Source organism: Betta splendens, chromosome 9 (genome assembly GCF_900634795.4).
Source record: "Betta splendens chromosome 9, fBetSpl5.4, whole genome shotgun sequence".
Lineage (NCBI taxonomy): Eukaryota > Metazoa > Chordata > Actinopteri > Anabantiformes > Osphronemidae > Betta > Betta splendens.
The window spans coordinates 17527122-17544062 of NC_040889.2; the positions used below are offsets into that span (position 1 = coordinate 17527122).

At 42.1% G+C, this 16941-nt stretch overlaps 2 protein-coding genes across 3 annotated transcripts; both read right to left on the bottom strand.

Moving 5' to 3' along the window:
• Positions 1-23: 23 nt before the first annotated feature.
• tmc2b (transmembrane channel-like 2b) lies at positions 24-7523 on the bottom strand. 2 transcript variants are annotated; one of them, XM_029163252.3, is made up of 20 exons: positions 7385-7523; positions 7244-7282; positions 6676-7072; positions 5758-5913; positions 4944-5034; positions 4759-4840; positions 4569-4675; positions 4379-4477; positions 4120-4262; positions 3887-4034; positions 3545-3739; positions 3228-3407; positions 2659-2817; positions 2311-2439; positions 1782-1849; positions 1259-1498; positions 1031-1156; positions 780-858; positions 546-678; positions 24-446 (listed from the first exon to the last, which is right to left on the bottom strand). In XM_029163252.3, exons 1-20 carry the CDS (start codon positions 7428-7430, stop codon positions 232-234), a joined length of 2832 nt encoding a protein of 943 aa, XP_029019085.1. In that variant the 5' UTR covers positions 7431-7523; the 3' UTR covers positions 24-231. The 2 variants fall into 2 exon arrangements, with proteins under 2 accessions (XP_029019085.1, XP_029019087.1); XM_029163254.3 differs by having other exon boundaries at positions 7244-7279; positions 7385-7520.
• A 1979-nt stretch (positions 7524-9502) lies between these two features.
• On the bottom strand, positions 9503-14807 carry tmc1 (transmembrane channel-like 1; the record flags this gene model as incomplete). The annotated part of the gene is made up of 18 exons (XM_029163251.3): positions 9503-9729; positions 9898-10033; positions 10423-10501; positions 10628-10753; positions 10833-11072; positions 11182-11249; positions 11454-11582; positions 11741-11893; positions 11976-12155; positions 12295-12489; positions 12574-12718; positions 12878-13020; positions 13140-13238; positions 13499-13605; positions 13709-13790; positions 13883-13973; positions 14050-14235; positions 14317-14807. Coding segments are annotated over 18 exons (2877 nt in total), but the record flags the coding sequence as incomplete, so codon positions are not given.
• Positions 14808-16941: the final 2134 nt, after the last annotated feature.

A 16941-nucleotide genomic window follows, 5' to 3' on the forward strand; every position in this document is an offset into this window, starting at 1 on the left:
TACATTCCAATGTATTCAGATGTGTTAGACTTAATTATTACTGTATCAATAAACTATTATGATAAAAAATTTCTTTCTGTTAAATGACAGAAATGTTCAATGACTAATTATGTCCAATTATTCCGGCAAACCATTCATCCATAATGCAGGACTATGACAGCAGCAGTCAATAGACACCTGTTGTTCCTGGCTAGTTGTCCATCTGGACTCGGGTCCATGACATGTCTCTTGTTACCTCGGGGGACCGCCCCGGCCTCGGCCTCTCCCTGGGCCGGGTAGAGGTCCCCTGGTATTTACAGGAGGCCTTTCTCTGGGCCGTGGGCCGTGGGTCACTGGCGCTCTGGGGTTCGGAGCAGCCAGTGACACATCTCTTTCCAAATTTACCCCATCCTGCTTTGCTCCTTGCTTTGTTTTAAGAGACTTCTTGCCCTTTGAAACCACGACATCTGAGAAAGTCACGCACAGAGCAAAAAGAACACAATCGAGGGGTGAGTTGTGTACGAATCATCTGAAAACATTGGCAAAAATGGAATATGTTGGGGCACCTATTGGAGTCTCTTCCTCTTCCTCAGCGGGGGGTGGTATGAGAGACTTGTTTGGCAACAGGTCCTCCAAGTCTTTCATCACTTGATTGGTGCTGTCTTTGTTGTTCCTGCGGTTCTTCTCCTCATCTCGAGCCTAAAGTCATGAGAAACAGCCAGACTTTTGTGATTTGGTTGTTTCAGTCTCAAACAAAAGAGGTTTTCAAACAGAACTGACGCGTGAACACTCATACTGACTATCTGCATCTTCTTTTTCAGGTCTTTGTTTGCTTGCTGGTATCCCTTAGACACAGAATTCAGGTAGTAGATGGCCAATCTGGTAACAGAGAATCTTACATTTATAAGATGTAGCACATCATTTCATTGAATTGAAATAAAACTAACTCTGGGGTTTGTAGTTTTTTTGCAGTAAACTTTATATCATAAACAAATGCACCAAATGTAAAAGAATATAAAAATTATTGAGGCTCATAGGGTTCAATACTTACACCATAAGGAGAACAGCAGGCATGATGACTCCAGGGTTGGTGGCATATGAGAAAATGTTGCTTATGAACGATGGTAGATCTTGGTTTATAGTGTCCATGACCACATTATACATTTTGTCCTGACCGCTAGGGGATAAACATAAATTAAATGTTTTTGGATAAATTGTCAAGTACAGTAATTCACAACTACAGGACAAGTCTGGCCAAGTCTTTTATACCTCTACTGACCTGAACGGCCCACAGTCGAAGGATGGCGACATGGTCATGATGGTGTAAACGACTGGAAGCAGGCTGAGAAAAAGCACAAGCAGCAGCAAGCCCATGTAGAAGTTGTTGGAGCGCGAGGCCTTAAAAACCCGCTCATGAGGAATGTTACAGGCCATCACTGCCCAGGACTGGTAGTACATCGAGCTCAGGAGACGCAAAATGTTCAGTCCCACCAGACCTGGAGCATAAAATGCTCCCATCCTAAGGAAAGCAGCAAAGTTGGCAATTTTATTTTGTAATCACGTAATCAACTAACTTAAGACTATTTGTATATATTTTGTGATAGTAGTAGTTATATGATAACAGGTTGACTGCTATAAAATAGTTCCCATTATGTATTATGTTAATTAAAGGTGCACTGAAAACAGTATGCATTAGTTTACAGTTCTTAATCTAATTAAATTGTATTAAATTTTATCTAATTAATTAAATTGACCACCAGCATTCATGTACAAGTAGACAACAAATAAAATTAGGGACAGACCATATCATTCCTTGGTTGAAGACAAGCCCCAGCACATTGTCACTAATGGCAAACTCTGCATATGAAGGCTGGAGTAAAGACAAAAATGATGAACATGAATTATTGCAGCACAACGGAGTCATCTCTCTATGACCATGTTTCTGTAATTAAGTTCTCATTGCAGTGTCCTGTTTCGCTCAGTGCTTGGGATCACCTGTCCTGCTAGATGTAGGTGTGTGGTGTCAGGTTGAGCTAACACAAACTGTGCTGTGCTCACAGTGCTGTTTAATTGCACAAGCACATGATGATAAAATTATTTAATAACGTATACATGGCTCAGGCTGGTCACTTTAGTGAGCAGGGCCAGCTCTAGCCATTTTGGCACCATAGGCAGTATGTTGACTGATCTATGTGCATGGATACAAATAAAACATTTACTATAGAGAAAGTATTCACTCTGTATGCAATATATGCTACAAAACTCTAAACATCCACACATATTGTGCACAGGTTTGTTAATTTCTGTCTCACAAAGACTGCAAATACTCACAAATCCAGCCTCTAAGTCCCAGCACCAGCAGTAATTGAGGAAGCGGACTAAGACTGCCCGTCCAAAGTCACCAATCAGGATCATTAAATAAGCCACTTGTATATCTGAGACAGTCAGCTTCATAAATTCCTGGACAGCAAACAAGACATCTGAAGAATTAAGAGTCAGCATCAACAAACAATTAAAATCCACCATTCGGTCTCTCATGTTTAATTTAGTGACGTATAGAGGGTGCAAATGATGCTGCAAACACAGTGAAACATTATCATGGTGACCATACTGCAGCTCTCCATAATGTCATTTTAACCATCCCTGGACCACAGTTTGACATACGACACCACTACTGACTATTCCCACTGCAGTCTCCCAGCAGGGTCCTCTGATGACATCAGCTGGGTTCACAACTTGGGGAGGCACCGCGGTGGTGTTGAAGTAGGCCGTGTAGTTGGCCTGGTACTCCTGCAAAGCCCACTCAGTGGCATTCTTGATTAATTTCTCGTTCTGTAACTGAAGAGGCAGAAAAAGCAGGAAAACTAAGTCAGTCTTTATTGGCATATTTCATAAGAATTTCACATTTCGGCTCCAAATATTTTGCAACCTCAGCGTATCCTGGAGCAGGTTTAGTGTTACTGTTACATAGTGATCTTCCTGCCAAGTTATCCTATGTCTGCGGAGAAGGACTTCAAACCTCTGTCAATAAAACACTTGGCTCCTGGTCACATCCCCGAACAAGGACCTTCTTGTCTGTATGCTTAGTTTGGCGTAGACCTCGTGGTTTCATCAGGGAGATGAAATGGGCAAAACATATTTACAGTGCATTATATGGATTCATGCACCAAGTAAATACGTCACTGAAGTGACTACAAATACAGCTGTACAGCGCCTGCCTAGGAACAGGTACTGGGTATCCTTCATACCTTTTCATTAACGTCATCAAACAGGGCAAAAAGGAAGGTGTAAAGGTTTCCCAGGAAAAGGGCGAAGATGCGTCCCAGCTGCCATTTGAGGGCGATACGAGGGTGATAATCTTCCAACTCTGCTATCGTTTCAAACAGAGGAGGACACACCAGCCCCAGCAGAGACATCACAAACTCCACCTAATAGGTTGGACAAGAGAGCTCATATTTAATATTCCAGCCAAGTTGTCAAAGCTCAGGCTTCTAAATGTGCAGAGATTGGAGTGTTCTGCCTAAAAGCTTTTGAAATGGCGAATAAATATGCAGGCCCAGCCTACCTCGTTCTTTTGAAACCACGTCAGATCCTCTTTGTTCATCTGAGCAAACATCTGGCCACGTTTTACCACAAAGTAGATGAGGTATCCACTTCCTCCAAGGCACCACAAAATTAGAAAGTTGGCTAGAACCCTGAGGAACCGCCGGAGATGGATGTTCTCATCCTTCTGGTTCTCCTGTTCATCCACAATAGATTCCTGAGAGAAATAAAAGGAATTTGAGGAATGCTTTCCAGGTAATCACATTTCCAAATGTGAATCACACTGTACTATAAACAAGTAGTGGAAGTAAATATACAGTATATCAGCATTTTGTCATTAACCATCAGATCCACACACACAAACCTTAAAGCTGGTGGTGATGGACGCATACTTGTTGTCCGCAGTCTCCGGGTTTCCAATCAGGTAGTCCCAGCTGGTGAACATCTTCCAGCTGAAGATGAAGTCTCCCTCATCAGACCCGTCTCCACCTTCATTCGCATTGCGTGCCATCCTGGAGAGAGCAACATGCAGACAGTAAGGACGAAACAAGCCAACCTTTTCGACAATAAAGTCCATCTAATGTGCGCCTCGCCTACGATTTAATGACAACCATCAGGCTGTATCCGAAGATTCCAATGCCAACAAGCAGGTAAGACAAAGGGAGCCTGAACTTCAGCAGCCCAATCATTTTCTCATTGTTGTAATAGCCGTAGAACAAGAAGGAGTATTGGGAGTATCCCTGTAACAGATATACAAACAAACTCAACACAATAATCAGATTGGTAATGGGAACCACTAAACATATTGTTTATTATAATCATAAATGAATTCATTCAGAACAGCTGAGAGTCTTACACCAAAGTCAAGGAGCACAGACAAATCCATGGCTGTGGCCTGCTCTTCTCGAGGCACCGTTTTCCTGGGAATGGAGCCGTAAGGCAGCCCCATCATGATCTAGGGTCAGATGGTGGTGATTGAGGTAGTGGAAGACATGAACAACAGTGGGGTGTCACCTGCAAACATGCAGTATATAGAAAGCCTCTACCTCAGGCAGCACTACCAGGCCGAACTGGAACCCAAACAGGACCAGGTTCAGAGTGTACATCCACCTCAGGAAAATAAAATAAGAGGCCACAGACGATCCAAAGTGACCTGTGGTTGGGACGATAGAGACGTTAAGGTGAGAACAGAAACAAGCTCATAGTTCAGTGGTTATTTGCCACAGTGGTACTAACTTTCCACTTCCTTTATCTTCCTCTCCCAGGGTATGCAGGCTGTTTTGAAGTTTTCGAAATCACGTTTAAACTTGATTAGTTTCTGGGGGGTGGGGGTGGAGGTCGTTAGCTCGACAGTCCAAAAACCATCCACAATAAAAGGTCACACAAATGACATTGTTGTAGTTACAAAACGAGCAGATTACCTTGGTCATCATAACTTTGAAGGCATAGAACTTCCTGCCTTTTCCTTTCCCCAAAGCCCCTTCAAACTTTTCAACAAAGTCCTGAGCCTCCCTGAATCAACGTGGATAAATAAAAGTGAGTGGCACATGTCTAAAAAGAAAACAACATAACTAACCCATGAATTTATTATCTTAGCGTTAACAGGATATGATGATGTCACAACATGATGTTGACATGACACACTACATGTGGTGTGAGCAGAAATACCACAGTATTTTGTGCTCATTAAAAATTCAAAACATTGCTGCTATTGTATTTCCCTTTAGGAGCCATGTTTAAACCAGCCTGTATGTTGAGAAACATGCACACATGCTCAGAAGCTTTGTTTCTCCTCGTTTCTACTGAGCAACTCAGAGAGGAGAGTCTGTAGAATTTAATGTGTTTAAGGGTTTTAGGGCAGGTTTTTTCATATGTGGTGATTTGTATTGACTTAGTGTGAGAGCTTTAAAGGGCGCCTTCCATGTATTATCATTAAAGTAGAACAGTAGGTATCTCTGCTAGAATCCCATTGCCTGTGTATTAGCAGTCTATTGGTCTTAGCTGTGACAAAAAGAGGTATGAAACGGCTAAAATACTGTAGTAATAAACCATTTTTAATATCACATCAACCCCACATGTACATGATAATAGGTTTAAAGGCTTGAACAAAAGACAAATAGGCAAACAGAGCAAAACAAGGAAATAAAGCAGCAACAAGAAGAAATTGTAACAACCACAAACTCCAAATGTGTAGGATGTGAGTTAAAACTGGCCACTGTTGGTTTTGTTTTTTACTTGAGCATTAAGAGTCTCCTCTTCATGCGCCAGGGTTTGTTCCTTAGCGTAGCGATCAGCTGCTTCTTCTCCTCTACCTGCTCTTTCAGCGCCTCAATTTCTCCCTCTGAGAGCGATTCTTCAGCAGAATCAGAGGAGGAAGAATCAGAGGAGGAGCTGATGAGAGGAAAGAGCTGTCACATTGCATGGAGTGGTCAAGGTGCTGCAGGCGCCTGACGCTAACATCACAAAGCACCCCCCCCCCCCCCACACACACACACAAACACCAGATATCAGAATTGAGATAAAAGACAGAAAACAGTTCACCAACACACAATCCACTTAACCAGAATAATATGATATTAGTTGCAGATTTCAGATGTATTTATGGAGGTGTATTGTTCCACCCAGCTACTAAATACTGTCAATGAAAGAGACGGAAGATGTGACGTCTCTGGACGAATTGTTCCATCGCCTTTGTTCTTAGGCAGCAGTAAATAATGGATGAACCAATTGGATTACACCATCCAGCCAAGTAGCCAGAAATCTTTATCACTCAAACTTGTTGATGGTAACTAAATATGCTTCTAGTTAAGTCTCTGAAAGGAGAAATTACTGTATTTTGGTGTTTTGACTATTTCCACTATGCATAGCCAGCATCTGCCTGCTGGAATGCTACAACTCAGTAGTTTGAATAACAGATGTACCTGACCACCTGTCGACCCTAGGGGTCCTGAACTTGACACACTTCTGGCTCAGTGATATCTTTGATCGCCCTAGGCCTTGTTTGCTCGATAGACGTATCGTTAATGGAATGAACCTGGTAAAACTATTTCATTAACTTCACCCGACCACAGCGCGCCTGGAGTTTACACGACCATGTGAAGGTGTGTGTGAAGCATGCAGGGAGATGAGAGACTTTCTCAGAGAATACCACACCTGCTTAGCTTCCCTTTCTTCTTTTTCTTGTTCTTTTCAGCATCTTTTTCCTTTTCTTCTTTACCCTTAACGTTTCCCTTCTTCTCTAAATTCTTCTCTTCTTTCTCCTTTTTGGGCACTGCTTTCCCCGCTTTTTTCTTGGTCTCCCGCTCATCTTCGCTGTCGTCTTCTCTCTCCACCTTGGCAGCTCTGCTCCTGGGAGCTTTTGATCCTTTATTTTTAACACTCCTCTTGTCTTCCTCGTCATCTTCATCGCTGTCCTGGGGTTTGGCCCTCTTCTTTCGTCCTCTCTTCCTTGGTGCCTCGTCCTCCTCCTCATCTTCATCATCATCACTCACACATTTGACTTTACGCTGGGGTTTGACTCTTCTGTTTCTACTTCTCCTCCTGGCCTCATCTAAGAGAAAGATATGTACTGTTTTACTAGTAACTCTATCGTAGCTCAGATCAATTACATAAGGAAATTATTGAACATAAATATTATGAAAAAGGTAATTTAAAAATATAAAGCAAAAATCATTAGCATAATCTGGTGTAAAGAAAGCAAAACCCATTGCAGAAAACTGACCTTCACTTCCACTGTCAGTAGCATCGACCTCCATCCCTACTATTAACAAATGAAAACATAAACTGAGGTGATAAAAAGTCACGAAAAGGTAAATATTCAAGGAAAGGTATTTTCATCTTAATCACATAAAGTAGTCCTCACCTTCTTCAACCGAAATTGCTAGATCGCTTTTTTTCTTTGGAGGCATCTGTGCAGTCTCTCTTCTACTCACTTTTGACTCGACTTCATCTCTATCAATGAGTCAGTGCAAGCACACGATACACCTGTGAAGGCTCTGTGTCAAAAAGACGCGCGCACGCACGCACGCATGCACGCACATGCACGGAAACAGGTGCTCCCTTGTTTAGCCTGTTCAAAGGCCGGGCTCCTTGGCAACCGTCAAAGACGCAAAGTCCATTAGATGATAATCGGGACTCTGGAAGAAATAAGAATCTATCACACAATGAACCTGTCAATCCAAACGCCAACTGATATTTTCTTGAGCAATGAAAGCACATGCAGAGTCCCCATGCCTGAATCTTACTGTTCATTCAACTTGATGTAGTTTATGTGATCAAACAGTGAAACATGTTTAAGGCTACGACAGATGAACGTTTGTCACGACTGTCATCAGGAAAAAGACATCAGGAAAAGCCAGATATAAAGGTCAAGTGTCTTAAATTGCATGAGGGCTTAAGTATTATTAAGTGAAAACTGAAACACTGTGTCCTCATCACAAATTGCGTGATGTGAAGTGGTCGGATCATAGAATAGAATATGTTAAAAAACGCCAGTACATATAAGTGTCAGTGTCACAAACTTTTTAGGAATTGGTAATGTGGTGAAAGAGGCACTTTAAGAACTTTGGCTGATTTAAATGAGTTCAACCTAAGCGCACATCTTTGCACCTTTTATAGTCAGATGTCATATCTGACCTTTTTGAATAATGCAGACGGAAACAGGAGACACTGGTCCTGTTTGAATACTTCCTCAGGGTTAGAGTAATACTTGCTATGCTGCACCCAAACTGTACAGGGATTCTGTATGCATTTGTCACCCTTCTCTCTACAGCCCCGCAGTCTAATCAGTGCTCTAATGTCTCTCTGTCTTACCATTAGTGAACCGGAGATGTTCTTCTTGGTACAACAGCAATATCCGGTAATGTGCAACCCGCCTGGCTCAGTTTCCCACCACGTTGTACCAGTACAGAGGAAGTCTGGGCCACGGCCAGACACAACTTTGGATGCAGGGTGAAGCAGGGGGCATCAGTGGGCTGGGATTACCTTCATGAAAAAGACTGAGGCAGATTTACAGAAGATGGACGGTCTATTTGTCTCTTGTCTCCACCCAACTTCATTAAAGACCATGACTGACAACACTTGGCTCATTGTGGTAGAATAACACATCAGGACTTACTCTGACTCTCAAATAACTGATGTAATGAATATTTAATGCTTGCTTGCCATTAATTTGTAATAAGGTTGAATGGAAAAGTTTGGAAAGTTATAGTAACGTCACAATATGATCTAGTTGTTTCCTCCTCCCTTTATATGAGTAAAAAGAAAGTAAAGATTCACTACTGGAGAGAAAACTGGTCATTAGTTGAAGTTAAATGAAGAGCTGAGCAAAGACAATATATTCTGACAGACAGACAGACAGACAGACAGACAGGCAGGCAGACAGACAGACAGACAGACAGACAGACAGACAGACAGACAGACAGACAGACAGACAGACAGACAGACGCTTGAATGTGTACATTTAAGTTGCCTGCTCGAGTGACCTATTGCAGCCTAACTAGCTGGGTTAAATGGGCTCCATGTCTTATGAATAGTTAAAGACTTTGTCCTACAGGTCCGGAAACAACTTTAAAAAAACTGGGTTTTTACTCATTACGTGTGTGTGTGTGTGTGTGTGTGTGTGTGTGTGTGTGTGTGTGTGTGTGTGTGTGTGTGTGTGTGTGTGTGTGTGTGTGTGTGTGTTGTGTAAAGATTCAGACACTATTTAGGTATAAAAGATAAAGGCATTAATAAATTAATTACTAAAATTAAAAATAATCAAACTTGTGACATTGACATCAGTACTTACAATAAAGAGAACTAAAAACATATTTCCATTTACAATTAGTAATTTGTAATAAAAGCTAAATAGCAGTATAATAAATACAATACAAATACACGGTTTAAAAATAAGGCTCTATACAGGGAATGGGAGCAGTCTACCTCCAACATGAAGTGTTTGGTTTCAGTTCATGTTTGCTAATATGCTGTTTTCACTCCCTCAGTGTCTCTGCAGGCTCGGCGCCCTGGACATCCTGGGTTCGCTCTGCCGGGGGAAACCAGGCAGGTATCCAGGAGGCCCACGGACGTCATGGTGATAAGTCCTGGGAACGGGGGCTCTGGTGGCTGCAGGCTGGTGATCTTTGTCTCCACCAGGAGAAGGATGGTCGCGTTCATTCTTACCGTGACGCATCCTGTGACTAGTGCAATGCTTTTCTTCCTCGTCAACTAGGCAGAAGAAGTAGTAGCACAATGTGGGGAATAAGCAAAGATGTTATTTACAGGAATTATGTCGTATAAGTATTTAAATATTCATAAATGTTTTAGTCTGTCATTTTATCTGATTATAGGAAAACCATGTGTTGTATTTTCATTTAGCCCATTCATAGGTCTCACCCTCCAAGTCCTGTAGAGAACCACTGTTGTTTTTTTGTTGCTCTGTATTCTGTGATGCTGCTTTTCTGGCCTCCTCTAGATCCAACTGGGCCTTCAATGCTGCTCGTTTGCTCTTTTTCTTGTTTTCCTCATTTTGCTAAGGGGGACAGGTAAGTGATAAAGACTTTATGAAAAGCAGATGTAAGTGTTATAGATTATATAGATTATTCTAACTTCAGTTTCTGTGCTGAGTGTTGATCCTTCTGGTTCTGTATACTGACATAAACTGCTGCACTGCTGATGTCTGCTGGACTAATTAATTCATAACAATTAGTGATCACACAATGATGCTGCAGTGACATCTAGTGGTTGAGTAAAACTTTTTCAGTTATTACATTAAATCATTCTCAAATAATTTTAGCTAAAATTTTACTCCCGTGTTGTTTATAGTGTATATAGAAGAATAGTTTCCAAATGAAAATCACACAAACTATGAGGCAAGTATTAAAAGATATAAACAAAGAGTAAAATCCAACTATGGGTTACCATTTGCAGTTTTTTCTTCAACTCCACGTTAGCTTCTCTGTAGCTTTTAGATGTGGATTGTAAGTAATAAATGGCCAGTCTGAAATATTAAATAGCAGGTTAAATTAACAATACTACCATTAAAAGGAGAGGTTCATGCAAAATGTGTTTTTGATGTGCAAAAGAGCATATTTGTGCAGTTTGGTTTATTTGTGTGCTAACTTACACCATAAGCAATATGAAGGGCAGCACTAACCCCGGGTTAGAGGCGTAGCTGAACACTCTACTAAACCAGGCAGGAAAGTCTGACTCTAGTGTCTCTTGGATGACATCGAACATCCGCTTTTTACCACTAAAAAGAGGAGAATGGCTGTTCAATCGAGCAATCAAGATGCACTGCAAGGGCCTCATGACTTGAACAGGGTCCACACCTGAAGGGTCCACAGTCGAAGGACGGGGGGATGGTGACGATGGTGTAAATGGCCGGCAGGGTTGACAGGAAGAGGATGACGAGCAGCATGGCCATGTAGAAGTTGTTGGAGCCAGAGGCCTTGAAAACTCTCTCCTGCGGAACGTTGCAGCACATCACAGCCCAGCACTGCAGGTACATGGACACGTGGAGCCGAAGGACGTTCAGGGCAGGCAGGCAGGGGGCGTAGAACGCGCCCATCCTGAGGAAACAGTCAGTGGGCATGAAGTGGGTGTTCACTATACCCATTAAATTAAATATTAAAATAAAATTAAAATTAAATTAAATCAAAATAAAGCCAACGTATGCACCATATCATGCCTTGATTGAAGATCAGGCCCAGGACGTTGCCACTGACATCAAACTCAGAGTAGGACGGCTTTCACCAACACAACAAGCAGACAACAATAACTGTGCTGTGACTGAAAGTTTCATATTATTATTATTATTATTATTATTATTATTATTATTATTATTATTATTATTATTATTATTATTATTATTATTATTATTATTATTATTATTATTATTATTATTATTACACATGCCCCAGAGCCTTGATCAGTCAGAAATAATGACTCACAAATCCAGCTTCCAGATCCCAGCACCAGCAGTAGTTGAGGAACCGGACGAGTACAGCTCTCAGAAAGTCTCCAATCAGCAGCGTGATGTAGGTTGTCATGGTATCGGATATGATCAGACGCACAAACTCCTGCAAAGGATACGGACATTTTATAATGACATAAAGTAATAGACCCACTTTAACTGACAAGTGTGGAGTCACTGACAAATCCTCCTTATCCAGCTGTGTTTGCACTGAATATCATCTCCATATCCTGACAAGCTATGAACGCACAGGCGCACGCTGACCTGGCCAACCATGGTCTCCCAGCACGGCCCTCTGGGCACGTCAGCAGGCTGGATGGTGACGGGTGGAGCTGTGCTGTTTTCCCACAGCGTGCCGTTAAAAAGCCCGGCCTCCCACGTGGATATGTTAAACTTAACAATCTTCTCCTCGTCCCTCTGAGACAGACACACACACACTTTAGGTGAACGTACAATGTCCCATACTGTATCACGCACAGCTAAACACACCAGCGCTCACCTTAAGGTTGATTTCGTCCATGAGTGCGATGATGAAGGTGTAGAGGTTCCCCAAGAAGAGGGCGAAGATGCGGCCCAGCTGCCACTGCAGGGCCACGCGCGGGTGGTAGTTCTCCAGGGCGCTGATGACGTCGAACAGCATTGGGCAGAACATTCCCAGCAATGACATGACCATGTTAACCTGTGGGACAAAAATGTTGGACTCAACAACAACATGTCCTGCACAAACACAAACCGTAGACGACGCCACTATTAAAATGAACTGGCTCACAAAAATAATTACACATCCACTTGTATTTAGATTTTTTTGTCTCTTATACCTCGTTCCTCTCCCACCAGGTGTGATTCTCCAGTCCATCAATGGCAAACTTTTGAGAGCGACGCACCACAAAGTAGATGAGGTAGCCACTTCCTGCCAAGCAGCACAAGACCAGGAAGTTGGCCAGCACCCGCAGGAAGCGAGTCAGGTGGATGTTGTCGTCCTTGTGGCTCTCCTGCTCCTCTAAGATCGCCTCCTGTGAGGCCAGAAGCATGGAAGGATGTTATAGAGAGCAGGTGGGATTAATGTGTCAGACTGGAGCCCAGTCAGCTACACTGACCTTGAAACTGGTGGTGATGGAGGCAAACTTGTTGTCTGCAGTTTCAGGATTCCCGATCAGGTAGTCCCAGCTGGTGAACATCTTCCAGCTGAAATTAAAGCTGTTGTCGTCTCCGACCCCAGACTCATTTGCATTGCGGGCCATCCTTTAATGATTACAGATGTCTTAAAATGAATGATGTGAATTATTCATCGCGTGCGTGCGTGCGTGCGTGCGTGCGTGCGTGCGTGCGTGCGTGCGTGCGTGCGTGCGAGCGTGCGTGCGTGCGTGCGTGCGTGCGTGCGTGCGTGCGTCTCAAACCTACGTTCTTATGACAACCATGTAGCTATAGGCCACTGTTCCCACGCCGACCAGGAAGTATGAAAGAGGCATACGGAACTTGAGCCAGCCAACGGCCCGCTGGTTGTTGTAGTAACCATAAAACAGGACAGAATATTGAGCATATCCCTGCAAGCATAAAATATATATATAATTTAAGAGCAGTGACAGATTTGCATATTTGCATCAGCTTTTGCTTTTCACACTGGTGAGGTGAGGAAGACATTGCACAAATGCCACCAACTGACCCCAAAGTCCCATAAGACAGCAAAGTCCATAGCGCTGGCCTCCTCGGCCCTGGGAACGGTTTTCCTTGGAATGCTGCCATAGGGCCTCCCCATCAATGCCTGTTATAATGAGGTTGGAATTTCTTGACTGTTCTTAATTAGGGCTTTAACGCAGATCAAACTACGTAGCAAAATGTATAGCAGACAGAATTCATGGCAATATATGTTGTTTAATGGAGACAGGATTTTATGCATGTACTGCATCTTGGTAAACAAGGAAATGACGCTAATTAATTAAATTAAATAATGTACTAACAATTAGAAGTAGACAAGAACATAACTACAGCAACACAGAAATAATGAGGGATGTGGTGTCATACCTCTGGCACCATAACTAGGCCAAAGGTCAGGCCAAAGAGGATCAAGTTGATGCCGTACATCCACCTCAGAAAGATAAAGTAAGAGGCGACCGAGGAGCCGAAATGACCTGGGAGACAGTAGGAACAACTGGATGATTATTATTAAGATCTATAAAAAAAGGTATCATAATCCACAACACAAAGCTATTAGAAAATCTAGTACATTCTTACTTTCAATCTCCTTTATTTTCATCTCCCATGGGATGCAGGCAGTTTTGAAGTTTTCAAAGTCCCTCTGGAACTTCATCCATTTCTAATGAAATGATAAAGGTGTTTAGGGAATCGTCTGGAGATCGTTGACAAACTACAGTGACGCCAGCATGCTGCATTAGAGGGGTTCCTTGCCTTGGTCATCATGACTTTGTAAGCGTAGAACTTTCTGCCTTTCCCTTTGCCCAGAGCTCCCTCATATTTCTCTACAAATTTCTGAGACTCCCTATAAAAAAAACATATGTACGTTTAGAACTCACAGATATCGGACCACTTCAGCATCTGCTGAAGTCGTAACGCACCGTAAGGTGACGAGTTTCTTTTTCATTGGCCAGGGTTTTCCCCTCAGGCTTTGGATCAGTTTCTTCCTCTCGTCCACCGCCTCCTTCAGCATCTCCAGCTCCTCTGCTGACAGAGTCTCCGGTCTCACCTCTTTCTCCTCGTCGTCCTCTTCATCGCCATCGGCCTCGCTTGTCTCTGGCTCTGAACTGAAGAGTAGCATGTTCAGACAGCTTTAGTTGATATTGTAATTTTTTTTAATAATAGGGAAATTGTATCATAACATTTACCTCGTTTCCACCACTTCCTTGTGTTTTTTCTTCTTCACCTTTTGAGCTTTCTTATTTACTGCAACTTTTTCTTGCTTCACTTCTTTCTCGTCTTTTTGGGCACTTTCACGTCTCTTTTTTCCTTTGGCATTTCTTTCCCCAGCTTCTGCCTCCTCCTGCTCAGCTTTTTTATTTTTTTCATTTTTAACGTCCTTCCTCGATTTTGCTGCCTTTTCGGATTTTACTTTGAACTGCTCCCCATCTTCCTTTACTCCTGTTTTTGGCTCTTGATCAGTCTTTGCTCTTCTTCTCCTGCTCTTGTCTGTTTTCTCAGACCTTTCTGGTAATTCATCTCCCGCTTCTTCTGCTTTAGATGCTCTTCTTTTTCTTCTTCTCTCATTTTTTCTCTTCTTCTCTCTGTCATTGTCTCTTCTTCTTCCCGTGTGTCTATGTTCCTGTTGAAAAGTAGCTGCTTCATCCTCAACACCTGTGGTAGCGCAAAGACACTGAGTTTATCCAGTTCAACAGACAGCATTAGAAGGTCACATCAACACAGTATTTGTGTCATAATCAAATTATATTTTTGTAATGTGAAACTTATCATAAAACCAATTATGCATATTAAATATTATTCCAATATGTATGTGATGAAGCACTGAACCCTAAAGGGTGTGAAGTTGGAGGAGAGACATTATGCGTTAAAAATAACTGGTCATAAAATACTGTTGACAGAGACTACACTCCTCCTCCTCACCAGAACTATTGTTATGGCATAAAAGATTCTACTCACCTGCTTCAAGTCCGGTTTCAACTGTAAAAGAGAATGTTTCTTGAAAACATTTAGTTTAATATCCCACACCGCATAAGTGACAAGGGAAGACCTTGTCACTAATCTGTAATATTAAAAATTGAAATGCCTTTACTTTACTACTGCTTTACTACTGCCTTTACTATTACTGATACTTATCACTACCAATATCAATAATGTGTGAATATGGAAATTGTGGTGTTGTATGTCATGACTTTTATTAAGTAGTATGAAATATGTATAACAATGCACATCTGTATGTACATGATATGTACAGTATATGTTTGTATGAGTATGTGCACATACCTTAACACTATTATTGGTATTAGTATTAATCTCTAAGGTAAACCACAGTACAAAAGTTGTTTAGTTATGAAAAAAAAATTGAAATGCCTTTAGAGCAAAATAAAAGAACATGCACACATAAATCCTATTAATGTTTTTATTCATTGTTTATTGTTCAAATACTAATTGTGAAGCATGCATTTTGCTTCATGCCATATTTTTACATCTTTGACCCAGCACCAGCAGAGCTCGTCCTACTTTCCTCTGTGTACCTGGCGCTATTGTTCTGCAGAACTGATCTGGTACGGACCAGGAAAGAAAAAGTGCCAGTGACAGACTGAACAGATATTTATGTAGTCAGGCATTTGATGTGTGCCCTTAGTGTAACCGGAGTGGGCAGCACACAGGTCATTATGGCCGTGTGCAGCAGAGGGGCACAAAAGACACAAACAATAGCCTAATGAAAGCAGACGGGGTGGCTAAGCCCACAAGGACGGGGGAGACAGCTGAGGGCCAGAGACCAGCTCCCAAATATGCAACAGAGGGAGCAGGATGCAGGATGAAGAAGGTGGAGGATAACAGTGCTGGTGTTTATATTACTGCAGCGTGTTTCTAAATGTTGAATTTGGGTTATTCAAATAAATCTATGTATTTGTCCAATCATATTTGATATTGACTACATTTTAAACATACTATAACAAAAAGCAGTCAGTAATTCCTTCCACTGATAAACACTGACTTAAATGCTGAAGATCCTTTACACTTTAGTATATATAAGACAAGTCAATCTGACACATTACACTGTGCAGAAACAAACAATCAATGTCGCATCTTATCAAAAACTAATGTTAGATCATTTGTGTGAATCATCAAACTTGTCTTACTGTCATTCTCGAAGGTGATCAGATTGTGTTGTGACATCTTCTTCTCATCGTAATGTAGCTCCCCAGCATCCAGAGATCCCCTGTGGATGTGTGAGTGGCTCTCAGTTCTGCATCTTCATAGAGCAGGATGCCTCTCAGCTGAGTTCACGCTGACATAGGAATGAAGCGCGTGTGTGTGTGTGTGTGTGTGTGTGTGTGTGTGTGTGTGTGTGTGTGTGTGTGTGTGTGTGTGTGTGTGTGTGTGTGTGCGCGCATGTTTAGGGGCTGGTACATGATGAGTACGTTTACTTCTTCTTCGCCACCCATCGACCCGAAACAGGAACAATGACAACACGGAAACCCTAGAGCCCTGCAATTTCACTAGCGATTAATTATTCAAAACAGTTATGACTGCCTTTATACAACCTGCCTTTTATACGCGTGCGTGCGTGCGTGCGTGCGTGCGTGCGTGCGTGCGTGCGTGCGTGCGTGCGTGCGTGCGTGTGTCTCATTTGCGTTTGATACACAATTTTATTTCAATAGTGCAATATCCTTTAATGATGTTTTAACAGTTTACCCATTACTCATTTCTAACTATGTCCCCACATTATTACTTTTTATTTACATATTAATCGTGCTTTTTTTCTTAGTTTGACCGTGTCTCGCAGCCCGACAGCCACTTTGGCTGTT

Bases quoted from the DNA above. Each gene is read 5' to 3' on its own strand.
- tmc2b (XM_029163252.3), bottom strand. From the start codon at position 7,430: ATGCCTCCAAAGAAAAAAAGCGATCTAGCAATTTCGGTTGAAGAAG. The intron at 5,914-6,675 runs GTGTGGTATTCT...TCCTCTCATCAG, and splicing joins AAGAAAGGGAAGCTAAGCAG to CTCCTCCTCTGATTCTTCCT. The intron at 4,035-4,119 runs GTAGGCGAGGCG...TGCTCTCTCCAG, and splicing joins CTGATGGTTGTCATTAAATC to GATGGCACGCAATGCGAATG.